Source organism: Microtus ochrogaster, chromosome 6 (assembly GCF_000317375.1).
Source record: "Microtus ochrogaster isolate Prairie Vole_2 chromosome 6, MicOch1.0, whole genome shotgun sequence".
In the NCBI taxonomy this organism is placed as follows: Eukaryota; Metazoa; Chordata; class Mammalia; order Rodentia; family Cricetidae; genus Microtus; species Microtus ochrogaster.
The window spans coordinates 63,001,424-63,022,279 of record NC_022013.1 but is presented as its reverse complement, the minus strand read 5'-3'; the positions used below and the strand labels follow the sequence as shown (position 1 = coordinate 63,022,279).

Genomic DNA, 20,856 nt, shown 5'->3' with positions numbered 1-20,856 from the left:
AGATGGTCTGTTACAGTATGAATGTAAAATGCCCCATCACAGATGGTCTGTTACAGTATGAATGTAAAATGCCTCCCACCACAGATGGTCTGTTACAGTATGAATGTAAAATGCCCCACCATACCTCAGATTTTTGAGCCCTAGCTGGAAGGTACTTTTTGACCAGAACCTATAAGAGGTGAATGCTGCCTGATGGAAGTAAATCACTGGGAGTGAGTTAGAGCCTGGTCCCATTCCCCTCTGAGCTCATAGCTTTCTGCTTTGTTGAAAAGTGATAAACAAAGCTTCCACCAGCTCCTACCCATAGATGGAACCTACAGCACCCTGCCTTCCCTGTCATAATGGACTCTACTCCTTTTGCTGTGAACCTTCATAAATATAAACTTCCTTCAATTAGGTACTTTTACACACACACACACACAGAGTAAAGCCCCTTGGTCCACTCTAGCTCTGATTGTGCACAGTAGGACACTTCTCTGGCTTGTGAGCTCATTTGTGTGTCCTAGACATCCCCCACCCCCAGTACCATATATCCCCCTTTTCACCACAGCTGAGTCCCCCAGCTTCATGGACCGTCACTTCTTTTCTTTCTTCAACCCACACACACACACACACACAAACCACCACCAGGTTCTTCTGGCAGAGATGCCTATGTTCTGTTTTAGGTTTGAGACCCTTGAGCTGTTTTGAAGAGAGACCCTGCTCTGCATTTCTTTTTTTCTTAATTTTTACTTAAACTAATCTATTATTTATCTCAAGCTTTTGTACTTTCGTGTTTTTCTGTTTGGGGGGAGTGTTTGTGTTTTTAGCTAGTGAGATTGGTTATGATGTTTAAAAATACTTTTTTTCTCTTCTCTAATCTGCTAGGAACAAATTGTTGCTAAACAAAGAAGAAAACTAAATAAGTAAAAGCTACTAAATGTTGAGACTTAAACACACTAGTGGACTTGTGTCCTCACAGCCCAGACTAACTCCAGGGCCTCTGTAAAAATATTCAGGGTTGGTCCAGGAATTAATTCCTTGGTTAGATAGAGCCCCCTGAGATTTGTTATCATCATCCTTTGATATCAGAAGCTTCAGCTCTTGGGCTGGTACAAAGGTAGTTACCTCAGTTAATCAGAATCAGCCACAGATGAACTTCTCTCTCATTCTATTCTTTTCCTTCTTTCTACTGCACTTAACTTTTTTTTTTTAAGTATCCACTTTTCTCTTTGTAGAATGTGTGCATCTGTGTGTGTTCTAGATTGAACCCAAGGCCTTGCACTGTGCAAAGTACATGCTCTATGTAAAACTGTGCCCCTGGCCTAGCACTGAATTTTAAGTTACAGACATTCAGTAAATGTCCTCTTGGAATATTATTTTGTTTCCTTCAAAATACTTAGAATAGAAATTCAAGTTTAACAGGATTGCTAATAATATAGGCCTGTCATATGTTAACACAATTTGATAGCATGCTTTTATTGTTTACCATCTGTGTTACAGCTAATTTTAAAAAAAATTGGAATAAGTCAAACTGATACATTGGTTGGTTTTTATTTTTGTTTTTAATTTCTTTCCCTTTTTGAGACAGGTCTTGGACTCACTATCTGAGATGCTCTTGAGCTTCTGATCCTCCTGCTTCTCCCTTCCAAGTGCTTCATTACAAGGGTGTGACTCACACCTAGCTTTGATTTTATATATATGTATATACATATATATGTGTGTATGTAGTATATATAAGAGACTTATGTCTGTATGTATTACTACATTCTTAGTTTACAGGTCAAGCTGTCAGTAGCATGAGAATTTGTATCAATGTGAAATTCTTAAAATGATTATTTTGGGAATTTGAAAGGCAAAATTGGATAAATAATAAAGTATTTCTATTGTGTAAACACTTTCTAGGTGTTTCTGCCCAGTTTTCCTTCATAGCCAAATGCTGTGGGAGTTGGTGCTGTTGGGAGAGCCCCTTGTGGTTATGGCACCATCACCATCTGAGTCTTCAGAAACTGTACTGGCCCTTGTTAAGTGAGTATATTGGGCTCTTGATGCTGACACTTTCAGTACCTCCAGTCTGTGATGTTCCCCCACTCATTGCATCAATCCATGCAACAACTTTCTCAGAATGGATGAAAAGATTGACTTCAGTCAGTTAGGGCTAGAACCATGTTTCTGCGGCTCTGGATGGCGCGCACACACACACACACACACACACACACACACACACACACACACACACACACACACGTGTTCATTTATGTGAAGTTAGACCTTGATAGTTCCAGTTAATACTAGTTATCAGTGCTTACCTGAAGGCAGTATTGGAATAATTTGTCTATTGGTATATGTTGTTTATATGAGTGTCTTATGGTTATGGAGCAGAATCCTGATTTCTGGGTCTTTCTGCTGCACAGCTGCATCTCTCCATTAAAGTACTTCAGTGATTTCCGACCTTACTTCACAATTCATGATAGTGAATTCAAAGAATATACTACCCGTACTCAAGCTCCGTGAGTAAACACAATAACTTTTGTTAACTAAGTAGTACCTTTATTGCCATAATTTTATAGAACTGTATAATAAATTTTGTTGTGTAATAACTTTTTAATTTAAAATTCTGACTTGCTGACAGATTGATTTTCTAAAAGATTTTGGGAGCTGTTGGTAATAATTTTAAGATTTGAAGAGTAGTAACTTGCTTTCTTTGAGAGATTTTACTTCATAGATTATGTACTGTTATTAACAATTACCCAGCTGTTCCTTGGATTTTTTACTCTGATTATGAAAAATTCTTCCAATCTACAGAAGGGAAAAATGATCATATTCTTTCTATGTTAGCTCCTGTTTTATAATTGCTTATCTTCTTAGCTAAAGTTTTAGAAGAACAAAGTTAATTTCCATTTACTTTCTTTACCTCTTGATTTTCTGTTAACATCATAGTATCTGTGGCAGTTTTGGGAAGTTTTTGTTTGGTTGTGTTGTGTTTTGTTTTGTTTTTTGAAAGCGGGTTTCTCTGTGTAGCCCTGGCTGTCCTGGAACTCAGTCTGTAGACCAGGCTGTCCTGAACTCACAGAGATCTGCCTGCCTCTGCCTTCCGAGTGCTGGCATTAAAAGTGTTGTTTTTTAATAGAATCTATTTATTTATTTATTTATTTATTTATTTATTTATTTATTTATTTAATGTGTCTAAGTGTTTTGCTTGCAAGGATGACTATGCACCATGTATGTTCAGTGCTCATAGAGTCCAGAGGGCATCAGATACCCTGTTACTGGAGTTTGAAATAGTTGTGAGCTGCCATGTGGGTACTAGGAAATGTTATGAACCTGAGTGCTTTGAAAGGGCAGATAGTGCTCTTAACCTCTGAGCTGTCTTTCCAAACCCCAGGCTAACTTCTTAATATTCATCAATATTTTCTATTCTTATTGCTTGAGGTAACCAACAAGAACTCCATTGCGTGTGTGTGTGTGTGTGTGTGTGTGTGTGTGTGTGTGTGTTTGTAGGACAGAGGTAATGATAGTTTACTCCTATAATCTTAGTACTTGAGAAACTGAATAGGAAGACTGAGGTGAGTTCAGGCCACTCTGGATTAACTACAGAACAGAAACTTAAAAGATCCTATACTAATGACTGAAATATATCTTTGTACCTTAGATCTCTCCGACATCCAGACTTTATATTGTTGGTGGTATAGAATGTTACACCTGTATTCTTTCTTTTTGAGATGAGATCTCAATCCCTAGCACTGTTGATCTAGAACTCATCTATAAATCAGGGTGTTCTTAAACTTGATAATGTACTTTAGGATGATTTTGAACTATTGATCCTCCTGCTTTTGCCTCCCAAGTGCTGGGATTACAGGCATATAACACCATGCCCATTTCACACCCATATGTCTTAATGCATCTGAAACTAAGCATGTTAAACTGATTTCTTTTTATTTCCTTCTTTTTTGTTCTAATTTCCTATTACTTTCATGATAAATGGTATTAGTTTTGACTTAGTTATCAAAAACATAGTATTATGTCTTCTTAACATGGCCCAAAACAACTCTTAACTAAATTCTGTCAGTTCATCACCCTAAAACATCTCTCAACCTATTTATTATCTTCTTTCCATAGTTCTTTCTTCAAACTCTAGTTTTTCTCTGTCCACTGTTGTATTTCTCCCAGGCTTCCTGTCTCTACAGAACATCCTCCAAATTACGCCTAAAACCTTTATGTGCCATACCTCCACTTGATTCTTTGTGGCTTCTCCTTGCTTACAAGATAACATATTAGCTGGGCAGTGGTAGTGCATGCCTTTAATCCTAGCACTTGGGAGAGGCAGAGGCAGGGAGATCTAAGTTAGAGGCCATTGTGTCTACAGAGCAGGTTCCAGGACAGCCAGGACTGCACAGAGAAACCCTGTCTCAAAAACAAACAAACAAAAACCCAAGATAGTATATTAATTGTATATGTTCTGTGCTGCCCTTGACTCTTCTTAGCTGCTATCCTCCCTACTCTGCTCAGGAGTGCTGAGTACCTGTGATTCTGTGTGCAGTTCTGGGTAGAGACTAACTGCACCTCATTGTTTGGCGTGTGCTATTCTGCATTGCCCTTGCCTTCCTTGTCTACTTGGTAGTAAACTACTCATCTTTCGTGTCTTATCTGTATCGTGTCTCTGGTGACTCTGTCCTTGAAAACCCTGGCAGACCAGAGGTTCTCCTGGTGATCACTGTACATTTCATTCTCATTTTGTTCTTTAGTGTCTTCCAGTTGTTGACATTGTGATTGAGTGTCACCAATATTTTTTATACCAATATTCTGTTTTAAGAATCATGTTTTTTGGGCACTGGAGAGATGGCTCACAGTTCAAAGCATTAACTGCTCCTCCAGAAGACCCAAGATCTGATTCCCAGCACCGACATGGTGGTTCATAACCATTCTTAACTCCAGTTCTAGGGCATCTGATGCCTTTCTCTGACCTTCTAGGGTGCCAAGCATACATGTGATGCACACATGTAGGCAAAACACTCACACATAAAACAAAATAAGTAAATTTGATAAAAACAATCATATATTTTTATCTTCATGTGTCTAATACTGAATATGTTGCCTGTCATATTGATATGTAATAAGCCAAGTAAAAGGAACTATAATTTATATATCATTTGCTCATAAATTGTCACTTACTCTTCTGTGATTTAGCATTCTTTTAAATTTTTTTGTTTTGCACCTCTTTATTTTGTTTTGTTTTTATCCAGGCCCTCGGTCATTTTAGGAGTAACCAACCCTTTTTTTGCTAAAACACTACAGCACTGGCCACACATTATTCGGATAGGAGATCTGAAACCTGCAGGTAATGTGTCTATTTGGTGTTCACAGTGTGTGATGGGACTGGTCGCTTATTTGTATCTCCCCTTGTGATCATCTCTTGATGTTTATATTATTGGCAATATTCATGTAGATAGCCTAGATAAGAGCCTTTGGAGGGGAATTACTGTTGGGGAGGCTGCTTGTTTGTTCCTGGCTGCCCAGAACTGAAACAATCACACTGATATCTGTATTATTTGCAGTACTGTTTGGCCAATAGCTTAAGTGTCTTTCTAGCTAGCTCTTATATCTTAAATTAACCCATTTCTATTATTTTATATTTTACTACAAGGCTTGTGACCTACCAGCAAGGTTCTGGCTGATAGCTTGCATCTTTCTCTGGTGGCTACAAGGCATCTCACTGACTCCGCCTCTTTTTCCCAACATTCAGTGTAGTTTTCCCACCTAGCTCTATTCAGCCCTATCACAGGCCAAGGCATCTTCTTTATTCATTAACTAATAAAAGCAACACATAGACAGAAGGACTTCCCACACTAAGTTACAGCTTCTCACTAAAATGGGCATATACCCTAGCCCAAAAGTATTCTTTTTTTCCCCAAAAGTGTTCTTATAAAGCCAAAGGAAACAGAGGTTTTATTTTATAAGCCAGATACAATTGGGAATTCTAGTTTACTTGAGGAAGTCTTATAGAAAACTAAAATGATAGTTTTGTAATCCCAACACTCTAGAGACTGAGGCAGGAGCATTGTGAGTTCAAGACTAGCCTGGACTCATAGTTCCAGGCCAGCATGAGCTATAGACTGGAGACCCTATCTCAAAATAAGGAAGGGAAGGCTGGGCACTGGTGGCACACCACCTCTAATCCAAGCCCACAGGACGCAGAGGCTGGCATATCTCTGAGGTTAGCCTGGTCTACAGGGTGAGTTCTAGAACAGTCAGGGACACACAGGGAAACCCTGCCTCAAAACAACCACACCAACAACAAAAAGCTAGAACTATTCCAGACTTGGCATGAAATTCTCAGGTAGATGTTAAGATAAGTGTTGTGTGCATTGTGTTGAGGGAGGGAGTCCTCACAGGTTGTGCTTTCCTTGAGAAAAATATGTATAATGTTTGACTTATTGTAAGTTAGTAAGTGTTGATTACATGAATAAGTAATTCTGAGATTGGATGTCTAATTTAAATCCCAATTTAATGATTGTCATGCTCCCATTATTCCATTAGTTTGATGAGATACAAATAGTAGTTCTGAGAGCTCTATCCACAAAAGACATGGGGTTTTTTAAGTTTTTATCTTTATACTTATCAGGTTTGAATTTTTTTTTTTTTTTACTAATCTAGACTGTTTGGTTGACTGTAGTATAATACATTGCCATTGATTTTTCTTTCCTATGAAAAAGGTTCCCTTAGGGATAGAGGTAGGGAACTTCTGCCAGAAACCATTGGTGACATAGTACGAACTAATAAACTTGTTTTAAAAATTGCCATAGGGGAGCTGAGCATGGTGGCAAATGTCTTTAATGCCAGCACCCTAGCACTTGGGAGGCTGAGGCAAGCCAATCTTGATGAATTTGAGGCCAACCTGATGTTCTTAGCAAGTTCTCGTAATGAGATCGTGTCTCAAAAAAAAAAAAAAAAAAAAGGACTGGGTACTGGTCTCTTCTCAGACATGCTTTGTAAATTTCCCAACATTCTGTGGACTGTCTTTTTACTGTTTAGATAGGTCCTTTTATGCACTAGAGTTTTTTGTTTTGATGAAGTTCATTATATCTATGTTTTCCTTTTATTTCTTGTGGATTTAGAGCCATATTCATGAAATCAGATTTAACTTTACGACTGTGTGAATGCTGGACTATGTCTTAGGGCATTGTTTGGCTTCTTGAACTCAAAATCAGGCCTACGGCATTTGCTACACAAGTTGTGCAGCATTAAACCCTGGTTTAATTCTAATTTTGAAAACTCAAAACAGACAGAACATATAGAATTACAAAAAAAGCATATCCTGCAGGCTCCTGAGGGAAAGCATGGCAAAACAGAGTGTCTGTCTTGGGCTCAGAAGTTTGTAATTATCCTAGAAATGTGCATTTGATTTAACACTGCAGGGTAATGAGTTCCAATGCAGAGAGGTTGCTCTTTTGTGGTTTACCTACTCAGTTTATCCACTTTGCATTAAATAGAAACATAAAATCTAAGAATAATGTCTGCTGAAGAAAAAGCAAAGTGAACTGGTTTATATTGACTCTAATTAGAAGCTGATCATTTCTTTTTATAAAATAATTTATTTCATGTGCATCTGTGTGAAAGTATCAGATCCTCTGGAAGTGGAGTTGTAGGCAATTTTGTGCTGCCATGTTGATTCTGGGAATTGAACCCAGGTCCTCTGGAAAAATAGTCAGTGTTCTTAACCCGCGAGTCTCCTCTCCTGCCCTGAAACTGGTCATTTCTAATGGGAAAGTGGATTTGGTGGTTTCACAACAGGAAAGATAAAATATTTGTGCTAAGTCAAGAAGATTTATGTGCAAACATATAAAGGTGCATTAAGATGACTCTGCTAATGTTAAGCCTCTCTTGTCTGTTGTTCACATCAGACACTGAATAACTCTGAATAACAATAAATTAATATTGATAATCATAGAACTGCAGTTTGTTGCCTCACATTTGTGGCCTTTCCCCACAGCTTTCTGGCATCTGTTTTATGTTTTAAACAATTGGTTCAGAACTTTGTAAATACATACAATGTGTTTTGATCAAATCTACTTGCCATTCCTTCCACTGATGTCTGGGATTGGAGCTCAGTGTCTGTCTTACACCTGATGGGTTTCCCCTTATCAGAGTGAAGCCGGCTGTGCTGGTGTTCTTGTCACCCCTTATCCTAAAGAACGCATGTAGATTACTATACATTTCCACCATTACCAAGAACTTGGTGACTATAAGAAATATGAAACTTACCACTAAATTATTTCTCTCCCCCAAATTTTGTTTTTGTTGCATAGAGAAAAAAATTTAAGTATAAGTTATGAATCCTATGGCATGTATGATATAACTAAGAATATTAAGATGCTAAAGATGAGCATGCCAAGCCGGGTTCTGTCACTAAGTTATATATTCAGCCCAGTTTATAAGAATTTTTATGTTTTTTTTTTCAGGTGAAATTCCTAAGCAAGTTAAAGTTAAAAAATTGAAGAACCTAAAAACTCTGGATTCTAAACCTGGTATTGGTTTTTATTAATGACTTATTTTGTGTATATTTATGAATGTCTGCATGCAAGTGTCATAGTACATGTGTAGACGTCAAAGGACAGTATTTGGGAGTCACCGCTCTCCTTCCACCATGGCTTCCAGGGACGGATGGAGCTCACAGAGTGAGACTTGCATAACGAGTGCCTTTCCCAGTTTATCCATCCTGCGGCCCCGACTTGTGTTCATTTCAACTATGTACTCATCGAGGTTTTGGGTTTTTCTGTCTCTCTTCTTTTCTTAGGAGTTTATACTTCTTACAAGCCATATCTAAACAGAGATGAGGAGATTATAAAACAACTCCAGAAGGTAAATTCTCGCTCAGATTATTAATGTAAAGCTCCTTGTTGAGATACGTGATATTTAGTTAGGCAGTGTGTGGGGTGTTGTTGTTGTGTAGTAATGTGGAATAGAATCTTACTTTAAACAATGCTGCTGATTGAACCAGGGCGTCATGCATGCTAGGCAAGTTCTTTACCATTGAGGCAAATCCCTAGCCAAGAATCTCACTTGTCTTGACTAGAACTCAATATGAAAACCATATTGGGCTTGAATTTGTAATCCTCCTGCTTCTGTTTCCCAAGTACTATATTACAGGCATGTGCCATTGTGTCTTGGCTTGGATTCTCTTTCAAAAGTTAAAAAATGTGTGTGTGTAATATAGAGTCAATTCTCTCTTCCTAACTTTTATGTGAGTTCTGGGAACAATTACTTTATTCACTGAGCCATCTTGCTAGCCCAGAATTACTTTTGTTTATTGCCTTGCACACCTTAGCCCTGAATTACTTTTGAACCCAAGATTAGGTCTGAATGTTGTTGCTCAATGCTGTAACACCAGCACTACAAATCTAAGATAGGAGGATCTTAAATTCTAGACAAACCCGGCTAAACAGTGACTCCTTACCTCAAAAATAGATAGGGGAAGCAGGATGGCTCAACAGGTAAGGTGTTGGCTGCCAAGTTGCCAGCCTGAATTTAATCAGTGGGAGGGAGGAGGGGGGAGGAAACTAACTCTAACAAGTTGCCCTCCATACATTTTGCTATGGTACATGTGTGCCACTTCCCACCTCCTGGTCATGCACACATATTGCTACACACAAAAATAAATGCATAAACCTGAGTTGAATCCCAGGACCCACATGGGAGAGAGAGAGAACTGACTCCTGCAAGTGTTCTCTGTCTGTGCAGCACTCCTCGGCACACATGTGCACTTGCACACATATACACAATTAAGTCATAAAAAAATTTTATTTAAAATCAAAAGGCTGGGCAGTGGTGGCGCATGCCTTTAATCCTAGCACTCGGGAGGCAGAGGCAGGCAGATTTCTGTGAGTTCAAGGCCAGCCTGGTCTACAGAGCGAGTTCCAGGACAGGTAGGGCTGTTACAGAGAAACCCTGTCTTGAAAAACCAAAAATCAATCAATTAATGAATCAAAAGACTAGTGGCTGCAGAGACGGCTGTGTGGGTAAGGCACAGGCACACGTAATGGAGACACCAGGGCAGCAGTAGTCAGAGACCTGAGTGCTGGTCTGTAGCTGTAGGAAGACACCAGCCATTCTGGACACTTAGTGTAGTAACTTGTCAGTAGCATCTAACAGTAAAGGGTGGTTTTTAAAGATGTCAATGATGTTAATACAGCATGTGCAAAATAAAGGTTATTTTCACGGTGAACTGATAGGATAAGTGATATTAATAAATCTATAGAGTCTCAAAATTATATTTGAGTGATAAAAGCAAATTATAATTAATCAATACAGTACTATGATATTTTGATATATGTATACATTGTGTAATGTTTAAGTCTGGTTAAATGTACCCATTTCTCCAACATTAATCATTTTTTTGCGGTGAAACATTTAAAATTCTTTCTTTTATGTTTTTTGAGCTATTTAGTACATAATTGTTCTGTGGTCACCCTACTGTATAATAACAACACACCAAAATTGCTTGCTCCTTTCAACTCAAACTTAGTACAGTCACAGGTCAGCCTTTTCCTCCTTACCCAGACTCCCTAGCCTCCAGCTAAAACTTCTTTTACAGAGTTTTACAAAATGAACTTCTAATTAAGTTACTTCAATATAATGTTCTGAGGTTTTTTTTATCGGTTTGTTGGTATTAAATTGAAATGCCTATTTACAAAGCAGTTGGACTTGGTTGTTTACTGGTTTCTGTTTTCTTTTGTCAAGGGTGTTCAGCAGAAACGCCCTTCTGAAGCTCAAAGTGCTATTCTCCGACGCTATTTTTTGGAACTGACACAAAGTTTCATCATTCCATTAGTAAGTTATTAATCTTAATGATTTACATAAATCATTAAGGGCTACATAAATGTGATTCCCAGCCTCCAAACCTTAAATTATATGCTCTACCAATTAGTGTGTTTATTGATTTAAAATAGATCTGTTTATGAGAGGCCTGAATTCTTCTAGTTCTTGTTCACTTTGATAAGTCATTTAATCCTCAGATTGCTTGTCCATATATGGCCAGTTCTATGGTCCCTAAATACTTTTCAAGTTTGTTATGAAATTTTTTAAGTAGGGTTGGAATTTATTAAAAGACCCTTTAGCATCCATTTCAATCACGAGGGTTAAGAAAGAATACCACTCAGAAAGACACCCCTAAGAACATGACTGTGGGCTTCTTGAAGGATAGTCATGTGTTGTAAGTCTTTATTGAGATATTGGTAAAAGTTTTTTGACTTGATAAAAATTTTATCTTTTCTTATTTACCATTTTTAAATAGACAACGAATTGTCTGAGTTGCTTTTCTCTTTCTGTGATAAAAGACTTTGATCAAGGCAACTTATAGAAGAGTTTGTTGGAGCTCACAGTTGCAGAGTGTTAGAGTGTGTGACCTTCGTGGAATGAGCATGGCAGTGTGCAGACAGACGTGGTGCAGGAGCAGTTAGCTGAGAGCTAACTGGGGATGGCATGGACTTGTGAAACCTTAAACTGACCCCTAGGGGACACACTTCCTCCAACAAGGCCACAACAGTTTTGCCAGGTGGAACCAATTATTTAAATATATGAGCCTTTGGGGCCATTCACATTCAAACCACCACCACACAGAATGCACAGAATTAAACTGAAGGGGGAGGCAGTGATGAGGGAGGGTGGTGCTGGTGACTGGTCCGAGACCTTGCCCGTGCAAGGCAAACACACTGCCACTGAACTACATCCCTAGCACTAAACTACTGATTTTAAGAGATGAAAAAGTTGGGCACAAACTGTAAGATTAAATCCATAGTTCCAGGGGATAAGCAATACAAGATACCAACTAGCTGCCTATAAAAAGTGGTTGATCATCCAACGTTATTGATTACCTAACAATCAGATATTGGAGTGGAACAGTCCACACCTGTTATCCCAGCACTTAAGAGACAGCAATAGGTGGATTATTGAAAATTAGAGGCCAGTTAAGGCCCCACAGTGCAACCCTGCCTCAAAAAAAAAAACAAAAATTAAAACAATAACACAGAAAAGGCCTTGTAGAGCTGAGCATGGTGGCACATGCCTTTAATCCCAGTACTCGGGGGAGGCAGGCAGATCTCTGTGAGTTCAAGGCCAACCTGGTGGTCTACAGTGTGAGTTCCAAGACAGACAAGGTTGGTACACACAAAACAATCTGAGTACAGAGTAAGGCCAGTTCAGGCACCCTCTCCTTTATACCTGATGGAAGGGTGGGAAGGATGAAAGGGACAAGGGGAGGATAAAATAATTTTAATCACAAAATTTCAATAGCAACAATGGAAGAAAGAAAAGAAAAATGAAAAAAATATTAAGTATATCCAAATTCAAGTTTAGTGAGTCTGGCCAGGCTGTTTAACTTTTTGAAGCTTCAGTTTCCCAGTAGTTACTTTCACATAGCATGGTTTCAAGGATTGCTTGAGATGAAGCATGTAAAGTGGTAAGTACATTTTCTGACATAGTCAACACAATTAATGATTGTCATTAAAATTATAAGGGGCTGGAAAGATAGCTCTGCAGTTAGGAGCACTTGCTGCTCTTGTCGAGAGTACCAGGTTTTTGTTCCAGCACCCATTTCCAGAGGCTGAAAACCGCCTGTAATTCTAACTTTAGGGCATTCAACACCAGCTTCTGGTGTCCATGAGTATGCGTGCACACTGCATGTGCATGGACACACACAAATTTTAAAAAACTTAAAAATATATGTGAGCTTAGAGCCAGATAGAATAGCATAATCCTGTAACCCCAACAATTGGTATGGAGGCAGGAAGATCATGATTTCAAGGATAGCTAGGAGCACATAGCAAGACCCTGTTTCAGCAAACCAAACAAGGGCTGCACAAGCCTGGCAACTTGTTCAATCTTTGAGACCCGTGTAAAAGTGAAAGGAGAAAACCAACCCCACAAAGTTGTCCTCTGACTTCCATATGTGTGCTGTGGCACACAAGCCCATATATAAATTATAGACAAATGAAAATATGAAGTGGACACAGTAGATACCAGCTACTTGGGAGCCTATGAATTCAAGATCAGCTTGGGCAATACAGCAGGCCACCAATATCAGAAAGTAACAAAGCAAAACAAAGAAAAAGTAATCTGTTTTGAGTATCCAAGTCTTAGTTAAATTTTGTTGAAACATGACTCAGTTCACCTGGAGCAGTCTTTTGTAGGAAATGGTGAAACCGTTGAAGGAATATGATAGAAAACTCAGATTTGGGTTGCCAAGGTGATTCACTGAGTGAAGACACTTGCTGGACCCCTGAGATCCACATGGTAGAAGGGAAGAGAGCTACTTCCTCATACATGTCATGCATGTGTGTGTGTGTGTGCACATCTGCATGCACATATGTGCCAAGGCACACACAGTAAATACATGAATGTAATAACTTAAAAATATTTTTTAAAAAACACTGGGGCTCACTTTTTCTTTCTATATACTTACCAGACCTATATCACTTCTGTGACTCTACGAGGTTTGCAGTTTTGTACCTCACCACCAAGGGAGCAATCAGTTCTGCAGTAGATACCACCAAGGTATCTCTTAATTCAATTCTGATGCTATATCTGGCAGCTTCAGATCCCAAATGCCGAGGGCTGCATTCTTGAGTTTGCTCTACTCCATGTTAGATGCCAGTTACAAGTTCCAGTCTGTGCTTACTACTGTCCACTCTAAATCCCATAATCCCCTTTTTGGGGTTCTACTAATTTACTTTAATGATTTAGAGAAACATTTGATGTTAGTTGGCTTATTATATAGAACATTACAGAGTGCAGATAAGTAGATAGAATAGGGTATGGGGGGAGAGACATAGAGCTTGCATGGTGTCTCTGAATGTGTCACCCTCTATAAATGTCATGTATTCTGCTGTCTTGAAACTCTCCAACCCATGTCCTTTGGATCACTACCCAGATTTCATTGCATAAGTATGATTGAAGAATGCATATCTGTGTCCAGATGTTATTGGTACAGAGAGTGCATGCTTTGGTTGGATGCTGTCAGGCCGGATGGTGAAAGTCAGCACAGCCTGTCAGGCTCCTTCCTTGCAGGTGTGAATCAGACCCTTTCTGAAATGGAGGTCTTAACAACCACTTTTAGGCAAGACGAGTAGAGAACTCATGGTCAGCAAGGCCAGGGAAGACAAAAGATTTTGGAATCTACTGTGGGGAAGAGAAATTCTATATTTTATGAACTACCTATAGTAGGAAATTATAGGCCAGAAATCAGTTGGAAAAAAAGTGTGTGTGTGTGTGTCAGTATAACTTAAAAACTATTTTATTAAAATATAAGATCCTTTAAATAAAACTATGTAAGAACTCCGAACATTTACTTGCTTTTATTTGTTTATTTTGGCTTTAGGAAAGGTACGTGGCCAGCTTGATGCCTTTGCAGAAAAGTATTTCTCCGTGGAAGGTATGTGGTAGTCAAGCAGTTTCCTTTTTGAGTTGTCTAGCTATGATGACCTTCTTTGACTAGAGCAGTTCCTTATCTCTAAATATAGTATATCTTGTATTCTAGAGTCCGCCCCAGTTAAGACAGTTCCTTCCAGAAGAATTTATGAAAACACTTGAGAAAACGGGTCCTCAGCTCACATCTGGAATAAAGGGCGACTGGATTGGACTTTACCGGTTAATTTCTTTAGTTATTTCCACCCATCTATGAATCTTTATTTTATTTTATTTTATTTTTGGTTTTTTGAGACAGGGTTTCTCTGTGGTTTTGGCGCCTGTCCTGGATCTAGCTTTGTTGTTCAGTCTGGTCTCGAACTCACAGAGATCTGCCTGCCTCTGCCTCCCGAGTGCTGGGATTAAAGGCATGCGCCACCACCGCCCGGCTCTTTATTTTTTTTTTTTTTAAGAAAGAAAAAAAACTAGTTGTAAAACCTAGACTTTTCATGTGGCATGTATTTCTGAACTATGGGGAAGGAATGAAAGGCTAGCATGGTGGCACATCATAATCCAAACACTTGGAAGGCAGAGTCACAAAGACCCGGAGTTAAATGTCTTCCTCAGCTTCATAGCAAGTTTAAGGCCAGCCTGGATTACTTGAGACCCTGGGTTTTTGTTTGTTTGTTTGTTGTTTTGTTTAGCATTTAAGAGGGGTATTGAAAGAAGAAATAAATATTAACCAAACTTTACTTTTTAAAAAAAAAATTGTAGGCAGTTTCTAAAGTCTCCAAATTTTGATGGCTGGTTCAAGATGCGGCGGAAAGAAATGACCCAAAAACTGGAGGCACTTCATCTGGAAGCGCTTTGTGAAGAGGTCAGAAACAGTATGTTAGCACGATGCGCGTATTAAGAGTACAAAAAAATTTTTTTTTTTTTGGTTTTTCGAGACAGAAAATTTTTTAAAGGTTGAAATAATACCTAGAATCCATTTTATTACATTTACTTGCTTTGTGTGTGTTTGCGTGTGTGCGTGCGTGCATGCATGTGTGTGCATGTGTGTGTGCATGTTATAATGTGAGTATGGAGGTCAGAGGACAGCTTTCAGGAACAGTTCTCTCCTTCTCCCATGAAGGTCCCAGCTCTAAACTAGGGTGTCTGGTTTGGAGGTAATGCCTTTATCCACTGAGCCCATTTTATTATAAATAGTATTCAGAGCTAAGGTGCTCATATCCTAAGAGTCAGGGCTCTCTTAATTGTCACAAAAATTCGTTGAGGTAGAGATGTTGTGATCTGCATTATGCTACAACCATGGTTTAGGATTCAGTGAGCTTGTGTCAGTTTTCACGACCCCAAGTTGTGAAGCCATGGGGTGCTGTAGTATGCTTTTGGTCTTCATGAACTAATTGTGCACATCTCTTCCCAGTTCTTGTTCAGACCTCAGTTAGTAGCATGAAGTCACCTGCAGTGAGAATATTATACCACAGAAATTGGCAAATTCTATAAAGCAGAGTACACCTGGGATCAGGACTCCCGTCCCTGCAGTCTCTCTCCAGCTGCTGCCAGTATGACTTAGTCACCATCTCCAGTTAGGTTGACAGTTCTGTTCATGTGGTTGGGCTGCGTCTTATACTTGTAACCACCACTAGCCTACTTCAAAGTCAACTTCTTGAGATGATGTCATCTTACTTTCTTTTGTATTTCACTTTCAATATTGAGGTGGGCTGGTCCCGGTGTTATCTTTTCTAATAAACTCCTAGTGACTGTGGCTTTTAGAAAAATCCATGAGGAAAGCAGCCACAAGCAAGCCCTCTGAAAATCTTCTCTGAGGATACAAGAGTAATGCATTCATGTTTAGTTATCTTGATTTGTCAGTTAATAATTCCTTATAAATTACTCTTGTAATAAACAAAGATTAATATTGCATTGAGCTGCTGTTTTGTTTTCTCCTCTTAATAAAGGGCCACCTCAGAAAGGAGTTTTCTTAAATTTTTTTACAATTGTTTGGGCTATTGTTAAAAATTATCTACTTAATACTTTTTAGATGAAATTCCTCTTGCCCTGTTCTGCTGTGTTGGAGTTGTATGACCTGTCTTCCTTCCTGTCCTGTCTTTCCTTTCCACTAGCCTCCCGGGTTGAAATAGAGAGGCTCAAGTAGTTTTTGAGTATGTACCAATCTGAGATTTTCTTACTGTCTAGGACCTCCTCCTTTGGATCCAGAAACATACAGAAGTAGAAACAGTAGACCTTGTGTTGAAGCTGAAAAATAAGTTGGTATGTAACTAAAGAGATGAAGATATAATATAATTGTGTGAAAATGTTTTTCTCATCTATGCTGACTATTATGTACCACAGAAGTAACATTTTAGAGAAGATTGGAGACTGGACAATTGATGGCAGATATCACTAGAAATATTTGATCATTTGAACAGATCATAGTGATTCCAAATTATTCTAAAGATATTTAAATATTTTTTAAATTTCCTTTATGTCTATGAGTGTTTGGCGTGTACTTATAGAAGTACACTGCATGCATGCAGTGTCTGCAGAGGCCAAAAGAAGACAGCCCAGCCACTGGAACAGTGAAGCTATGCATGTGCTGGATACCGATCCCAGGTCTTCTACAAGAGCAGAGCAGCTTTAACTGCTGAGCTAACTCTCCAGCCCCCATCCCAAAGATACTCATAATGGAGTCTTTTGAATGCTACAAAACCATGATCTCACTAGATTTTATACCACATAATAGTCCCAGGCATCATTGGTGAATTTATAGAATAACCTTTTATTGAGGTCCCTTGAAACCCCCTTCCCTACTTAGTAGAATGTTCTCTACAGTTTTATTTTCTGTAAATTCTAGAGTAAGACCTAAAGTTTCAAGACATCAGGCTATAAAAAGTTTTTATAAAGTAAGACCAGTGCATGAATACAGATTCCCTTAAACTGTTGTTCCCGTAGTTGCAGGCTGACCGAGAGAACTTACCTGTGAAGCCTGACACTGTGGCGAAGTTGCGGACACACATAGATGCGATTATCTTAGCGTTGCCAGAGGACCTGCAAGGCATACTGCTCAAGACCGGCATGACATGATACAAGGCTCCAGCCCAAAAGGACTGTGCACCATGAAGCAAACTGGCATTTCTTCCACTGCACAAAGGAGCAGTCTGAGTGGCAGTAACATGGGAAACAGCAGCAGGTGCTGGATACAGGTGGGAAGACTGAGTCGTAGGAGGACATCTTTAGTGCGCTCTGTGGTGGTTCCACAATACTGAAATACCGAGAGACATTTCCATATTTTTCTCATGTTCAGAAGTGCTCTTAAGAGAGACCTGTGGGGCCATTGGCGTAAGTGACTCCAGACTGCAGTGCTGGCATTGCAGGTATTTTTTTTTAATTGGTGCTGCTTTGCCCAATCATGTTGAAACTCAGGGGATATATAAATAATGTTCACACTGGCTGTCTTCTAAAGAAGGAAAAACTGAGTTTTCCAGCTATACTTAGATATAACTGAGGCTTATGTCGTGCCTTCCATTGTCCTGTATGTTTCACAAGGTCCAGCTGCTGATTGTAAAGCTTTTTCTTTTTTAATTATGATACATAACTTTAGAAAGCATTATGTCAAGTAACTATTTCTCAGAAAGGTTTTTTGTTGCCCTTTATTTTTATTGATGGATGTTTTAAATCATCATGTAGGTTTTCATTTCACTGTTTTCCTTACCATTTTCAAAATTAAGTCTCATGACTTTCTCCAGAAGAAGGAGGCATGTGTGTGGTTCTAGTTATGGAAGGGTTGATCTTTCCTTTGACTAACTGGGCCAGTATGAATTAATTAGCTTGAATGTCTTGAAGACATTATCACTATGAATGTCATAGTAAGCTGTTCTTTTTAAATGATTATTTTTATGTCAAAAGTATTCATAAGTCATTCATGTAATAATTATTTGAGAATTTTAAGTTTAATTTCCAACATTATTTGTTGGGTGATACTATTTTCCCCTAAATTAATGATTTGCAGAATACTTTTCCTTCTGTTGTTTGATGTGGGAACTTTTGTCTAAATCAATATTATAGTTTCGTTTTTTTGTTTTGTTTATACTGCCTTGCCAAAAGTAGACTAGTATTATTTGGTGTGTTAAGGTTGTTTGGTTTGTGTTTAAATGGGAGTGTCTGCAGAAGCCACTGTTCAAATAGGCACACAGGAAGTAGCACATATGTAAATAGCTGTGTCTTAAGACAGCCAAAATTAGGTGTATGTGTTTGTCAAAGAAGGACTTCAGAAGCCATCTCTAGTTCTCTATTGACGTTAAAGGGCATTCCTAATCTAAGAACGATTCCCTTGCTTGTGACTGTGGTCTCATCATAGCCAAGTGTACCCTTTAGTCATGGATACAGTCTCTTGAAGCATACCACTGTCATAGAAAAAACATGGCACTTGGAGAGAATCATTTGTGTGGATTGTATGGGTTATTTTGTGAAACAATACTGGCCTTTCAGAAAAAGGGCAACTACTTTTATATGCTAAAGTACTTCATATTCTGGGAAACTTTATTTAGGTAGAAATGATCATCTTATTATTTTTCAAAACAATGTATTTTAATAATTTCACAATTTATATACAGTTTGTGACATAAATATGGAAGTCATTAGTGTTATATCAAGGATCTTTTGAAAAATACTTCTATAAGATATATCATTTGGGATTTATTTTGCACACCTAAAGAATAACATGAGATGTCAATTAGCATGGTAATGCTGTCTTTACGTTACCACATGTAATAGAAACTTAACACATGTGAAAACCAAATCATACTCACCTATTCTGTCTCTTAATTTCAAATCATGTACCTGTTAGAATAGCTTAAGGTTGCATCAAAAACTGAATGGTAACAATTTTTTTATGTGATTTTCAGAGTTGTCTTTTTTAAAGAGTTTAGTATTTAAACTGTGCCATTTAATGTATTATCTCCACCAGCATAAGAAGGAATCAGTGCTTTTAGGGTGTTATGTAATGCCTAGTGCCTTCTATTTACAGTGGAAAGAGGTTTGTGGAGGCATTTATGGTCATTACCAAAAGCTGAATTAAAGCCTTGGATTTTAAACACTTAGATTATTTGTGTTTTGTCTCTTCTCTTCTGGTCAATTTTTGTTTTGGAAACAGGCTTTCTTGTGTCCCAGGCTGGCTTCAAATTCTCTGTGTAGCAAGGGATGACCTTGAACTTCTGATCTTCCTGCCTCTACCTCCTCAGTTTGGGGATCACAGGCTGTTCCACCGTGCCTGGTTTATGCAGTACTGAGGTTTGAACCCAAGGCTTCATGCATTCTTAGCAAGCTATGTGCCAACTGATCTGCATCCCCAGCCCTAATTTGGAATACTTGGGAAAGCATACATAATAAAGCTTGTATATTATAAAACATTTATTTGCAGATGATTTTTTCAAACAAAATTAAAATAAGAACCTTTTCTGTATATTTACTATGAACAGGATAAAATTAAAAGATTATTATCTTAGTCCTAAGAGAGCAATAGATTTAACACCCCAACATTTTAGATTGTGAAATAATCTGGTAAGTAATTTAACCAAGCATAGTGACACATGCCAATAGTTCCAGCTACTTGGGATGCTGAGCCAGGAGAATCGCTTGATCTCAGGAGTATCCTGAACAACATAGCCCCACCTAGCACCACTGCCTGGGTGGAAACAAGACCAAGAAAAAACTTCTTTAGTGTCATTATCTAGGTTTATTTTATTTTGTTTTGCCTTTAATAAAAAATAACCTTAGAGGCTGGGAAGATAGCTCACTTGATAAAGTGTCTGCTTTCAAGCATGAAGACACGTTTAAAAAACCGAGTACAGTGGCATATGCCTCTAATCCCAGCACTGGGAAGATGGAGAAGGTGGGTCCTTGTATGCCATTCACCAGTCACTGTAATCTTAGTGCCAGGCCAATCAAAGACTCTGTCTCTAAAAAACAATTAGATGGTTCCTGGTGAACACCTTACACATGCACATCCTGATGTGCACCCATGCATGGTGACACTCACCTTCAATCCCAACATTTGGGAGGGAGAAGCAGAGGATCCCTGTGAGTCCAACACCAGCTTAGTCTACATAGGAAATCCAGGGCTACATAGAGAAACCTGGTCTCAGAAACAAGCCCAAAACCCAAATACCCAAACATAAATACAACATATAAAAACCTTTAAATTTCAGTTTGCTTTTATGTCTTACTCTTTTTAAAGGTAGCAACAATGATATAACAGTGGTAAAGAGTTTGCCACCTTGTGCAACAAATTCCACAGGAGTGGAACTGAACCTAGGATACCTAGGACAGAGAGGGCCTAAGAAAACAAGCTCCACCAAGAGCAGAATCCAGGAGCAAATCCAGTCCTGGGAGCCAATCCAGTCCCGGAACACTGGCAGATCAGGACTGCCAGTGTTCCAGATCCAGAGTCTGCAACCAGATCCAGAGTCTGCCATTTCC

The 20,856-nt window shown here is 38.7% G+C and overlaps 1 protein-coding gene across 1 annotated transcript in view; it reads left to right on the top strand.

The window, feature by feature from the left end:
* Dennd6a (DENN domain containing 6A) overlaps nucleotides 1-19,478 on the top strand; it is a 53,249-nt gene extending 33,771 nt beyond the window's left edge. Inside the window, exons 10-20 of the mRNA XM_005348693.3 lie at nucleotides 1,885-2,007; nucleotides 2,394-2,489; nucleotides 5,223-5,317; nucleotides 8,439-8,504; nucleotides 8,774-8,838; nucleotides 10,717-10,806; nucleotides 14,351-14,404; nucleotides 14,510-14,619; nucleotides 15,151-15,253; nucleotides 16,576-16,650; nucleotides 17,332-19,478. Coding sequence (XP_005348750.1) covers nucleotides 1,885-2,007; nucleotides 2,394-2,489; nucleotides 5,223-5,317; nucleotides 8,439-8,504; nucleotides 8,774-8,838; nucleotides 10,717-10,806; nucleotides 14,351-14,404; nucleotides 14,510-14,619; nucleotides 15,151-15,253; nucleotides 16,576-16,650; nucleotides 17,332-17,463 — 1,009 coding nt within the window. The 3' untranslated portion in view covers nucleotides 17,464-19,478. The remainder of the gene's footprint in view (nucleotides 1-1,884; nucleotides 2,008-2,393; nucleotides 2,490-5,222; nucleotides 5,318-8,438; nucleotides 8,505-8,773; nucleotides 8,839-10,716; nucleotides 10,807-14,350; nucleotides 14,405-14,509; nucleotides 14,620-15,150; nucleotides 15,254-16,575; nucleotides 16,651-17,331) is intronic.
* The last annotated feature ends 1,378 nt before the right edge of the window (nucleotides 19,479-20,856 follow it).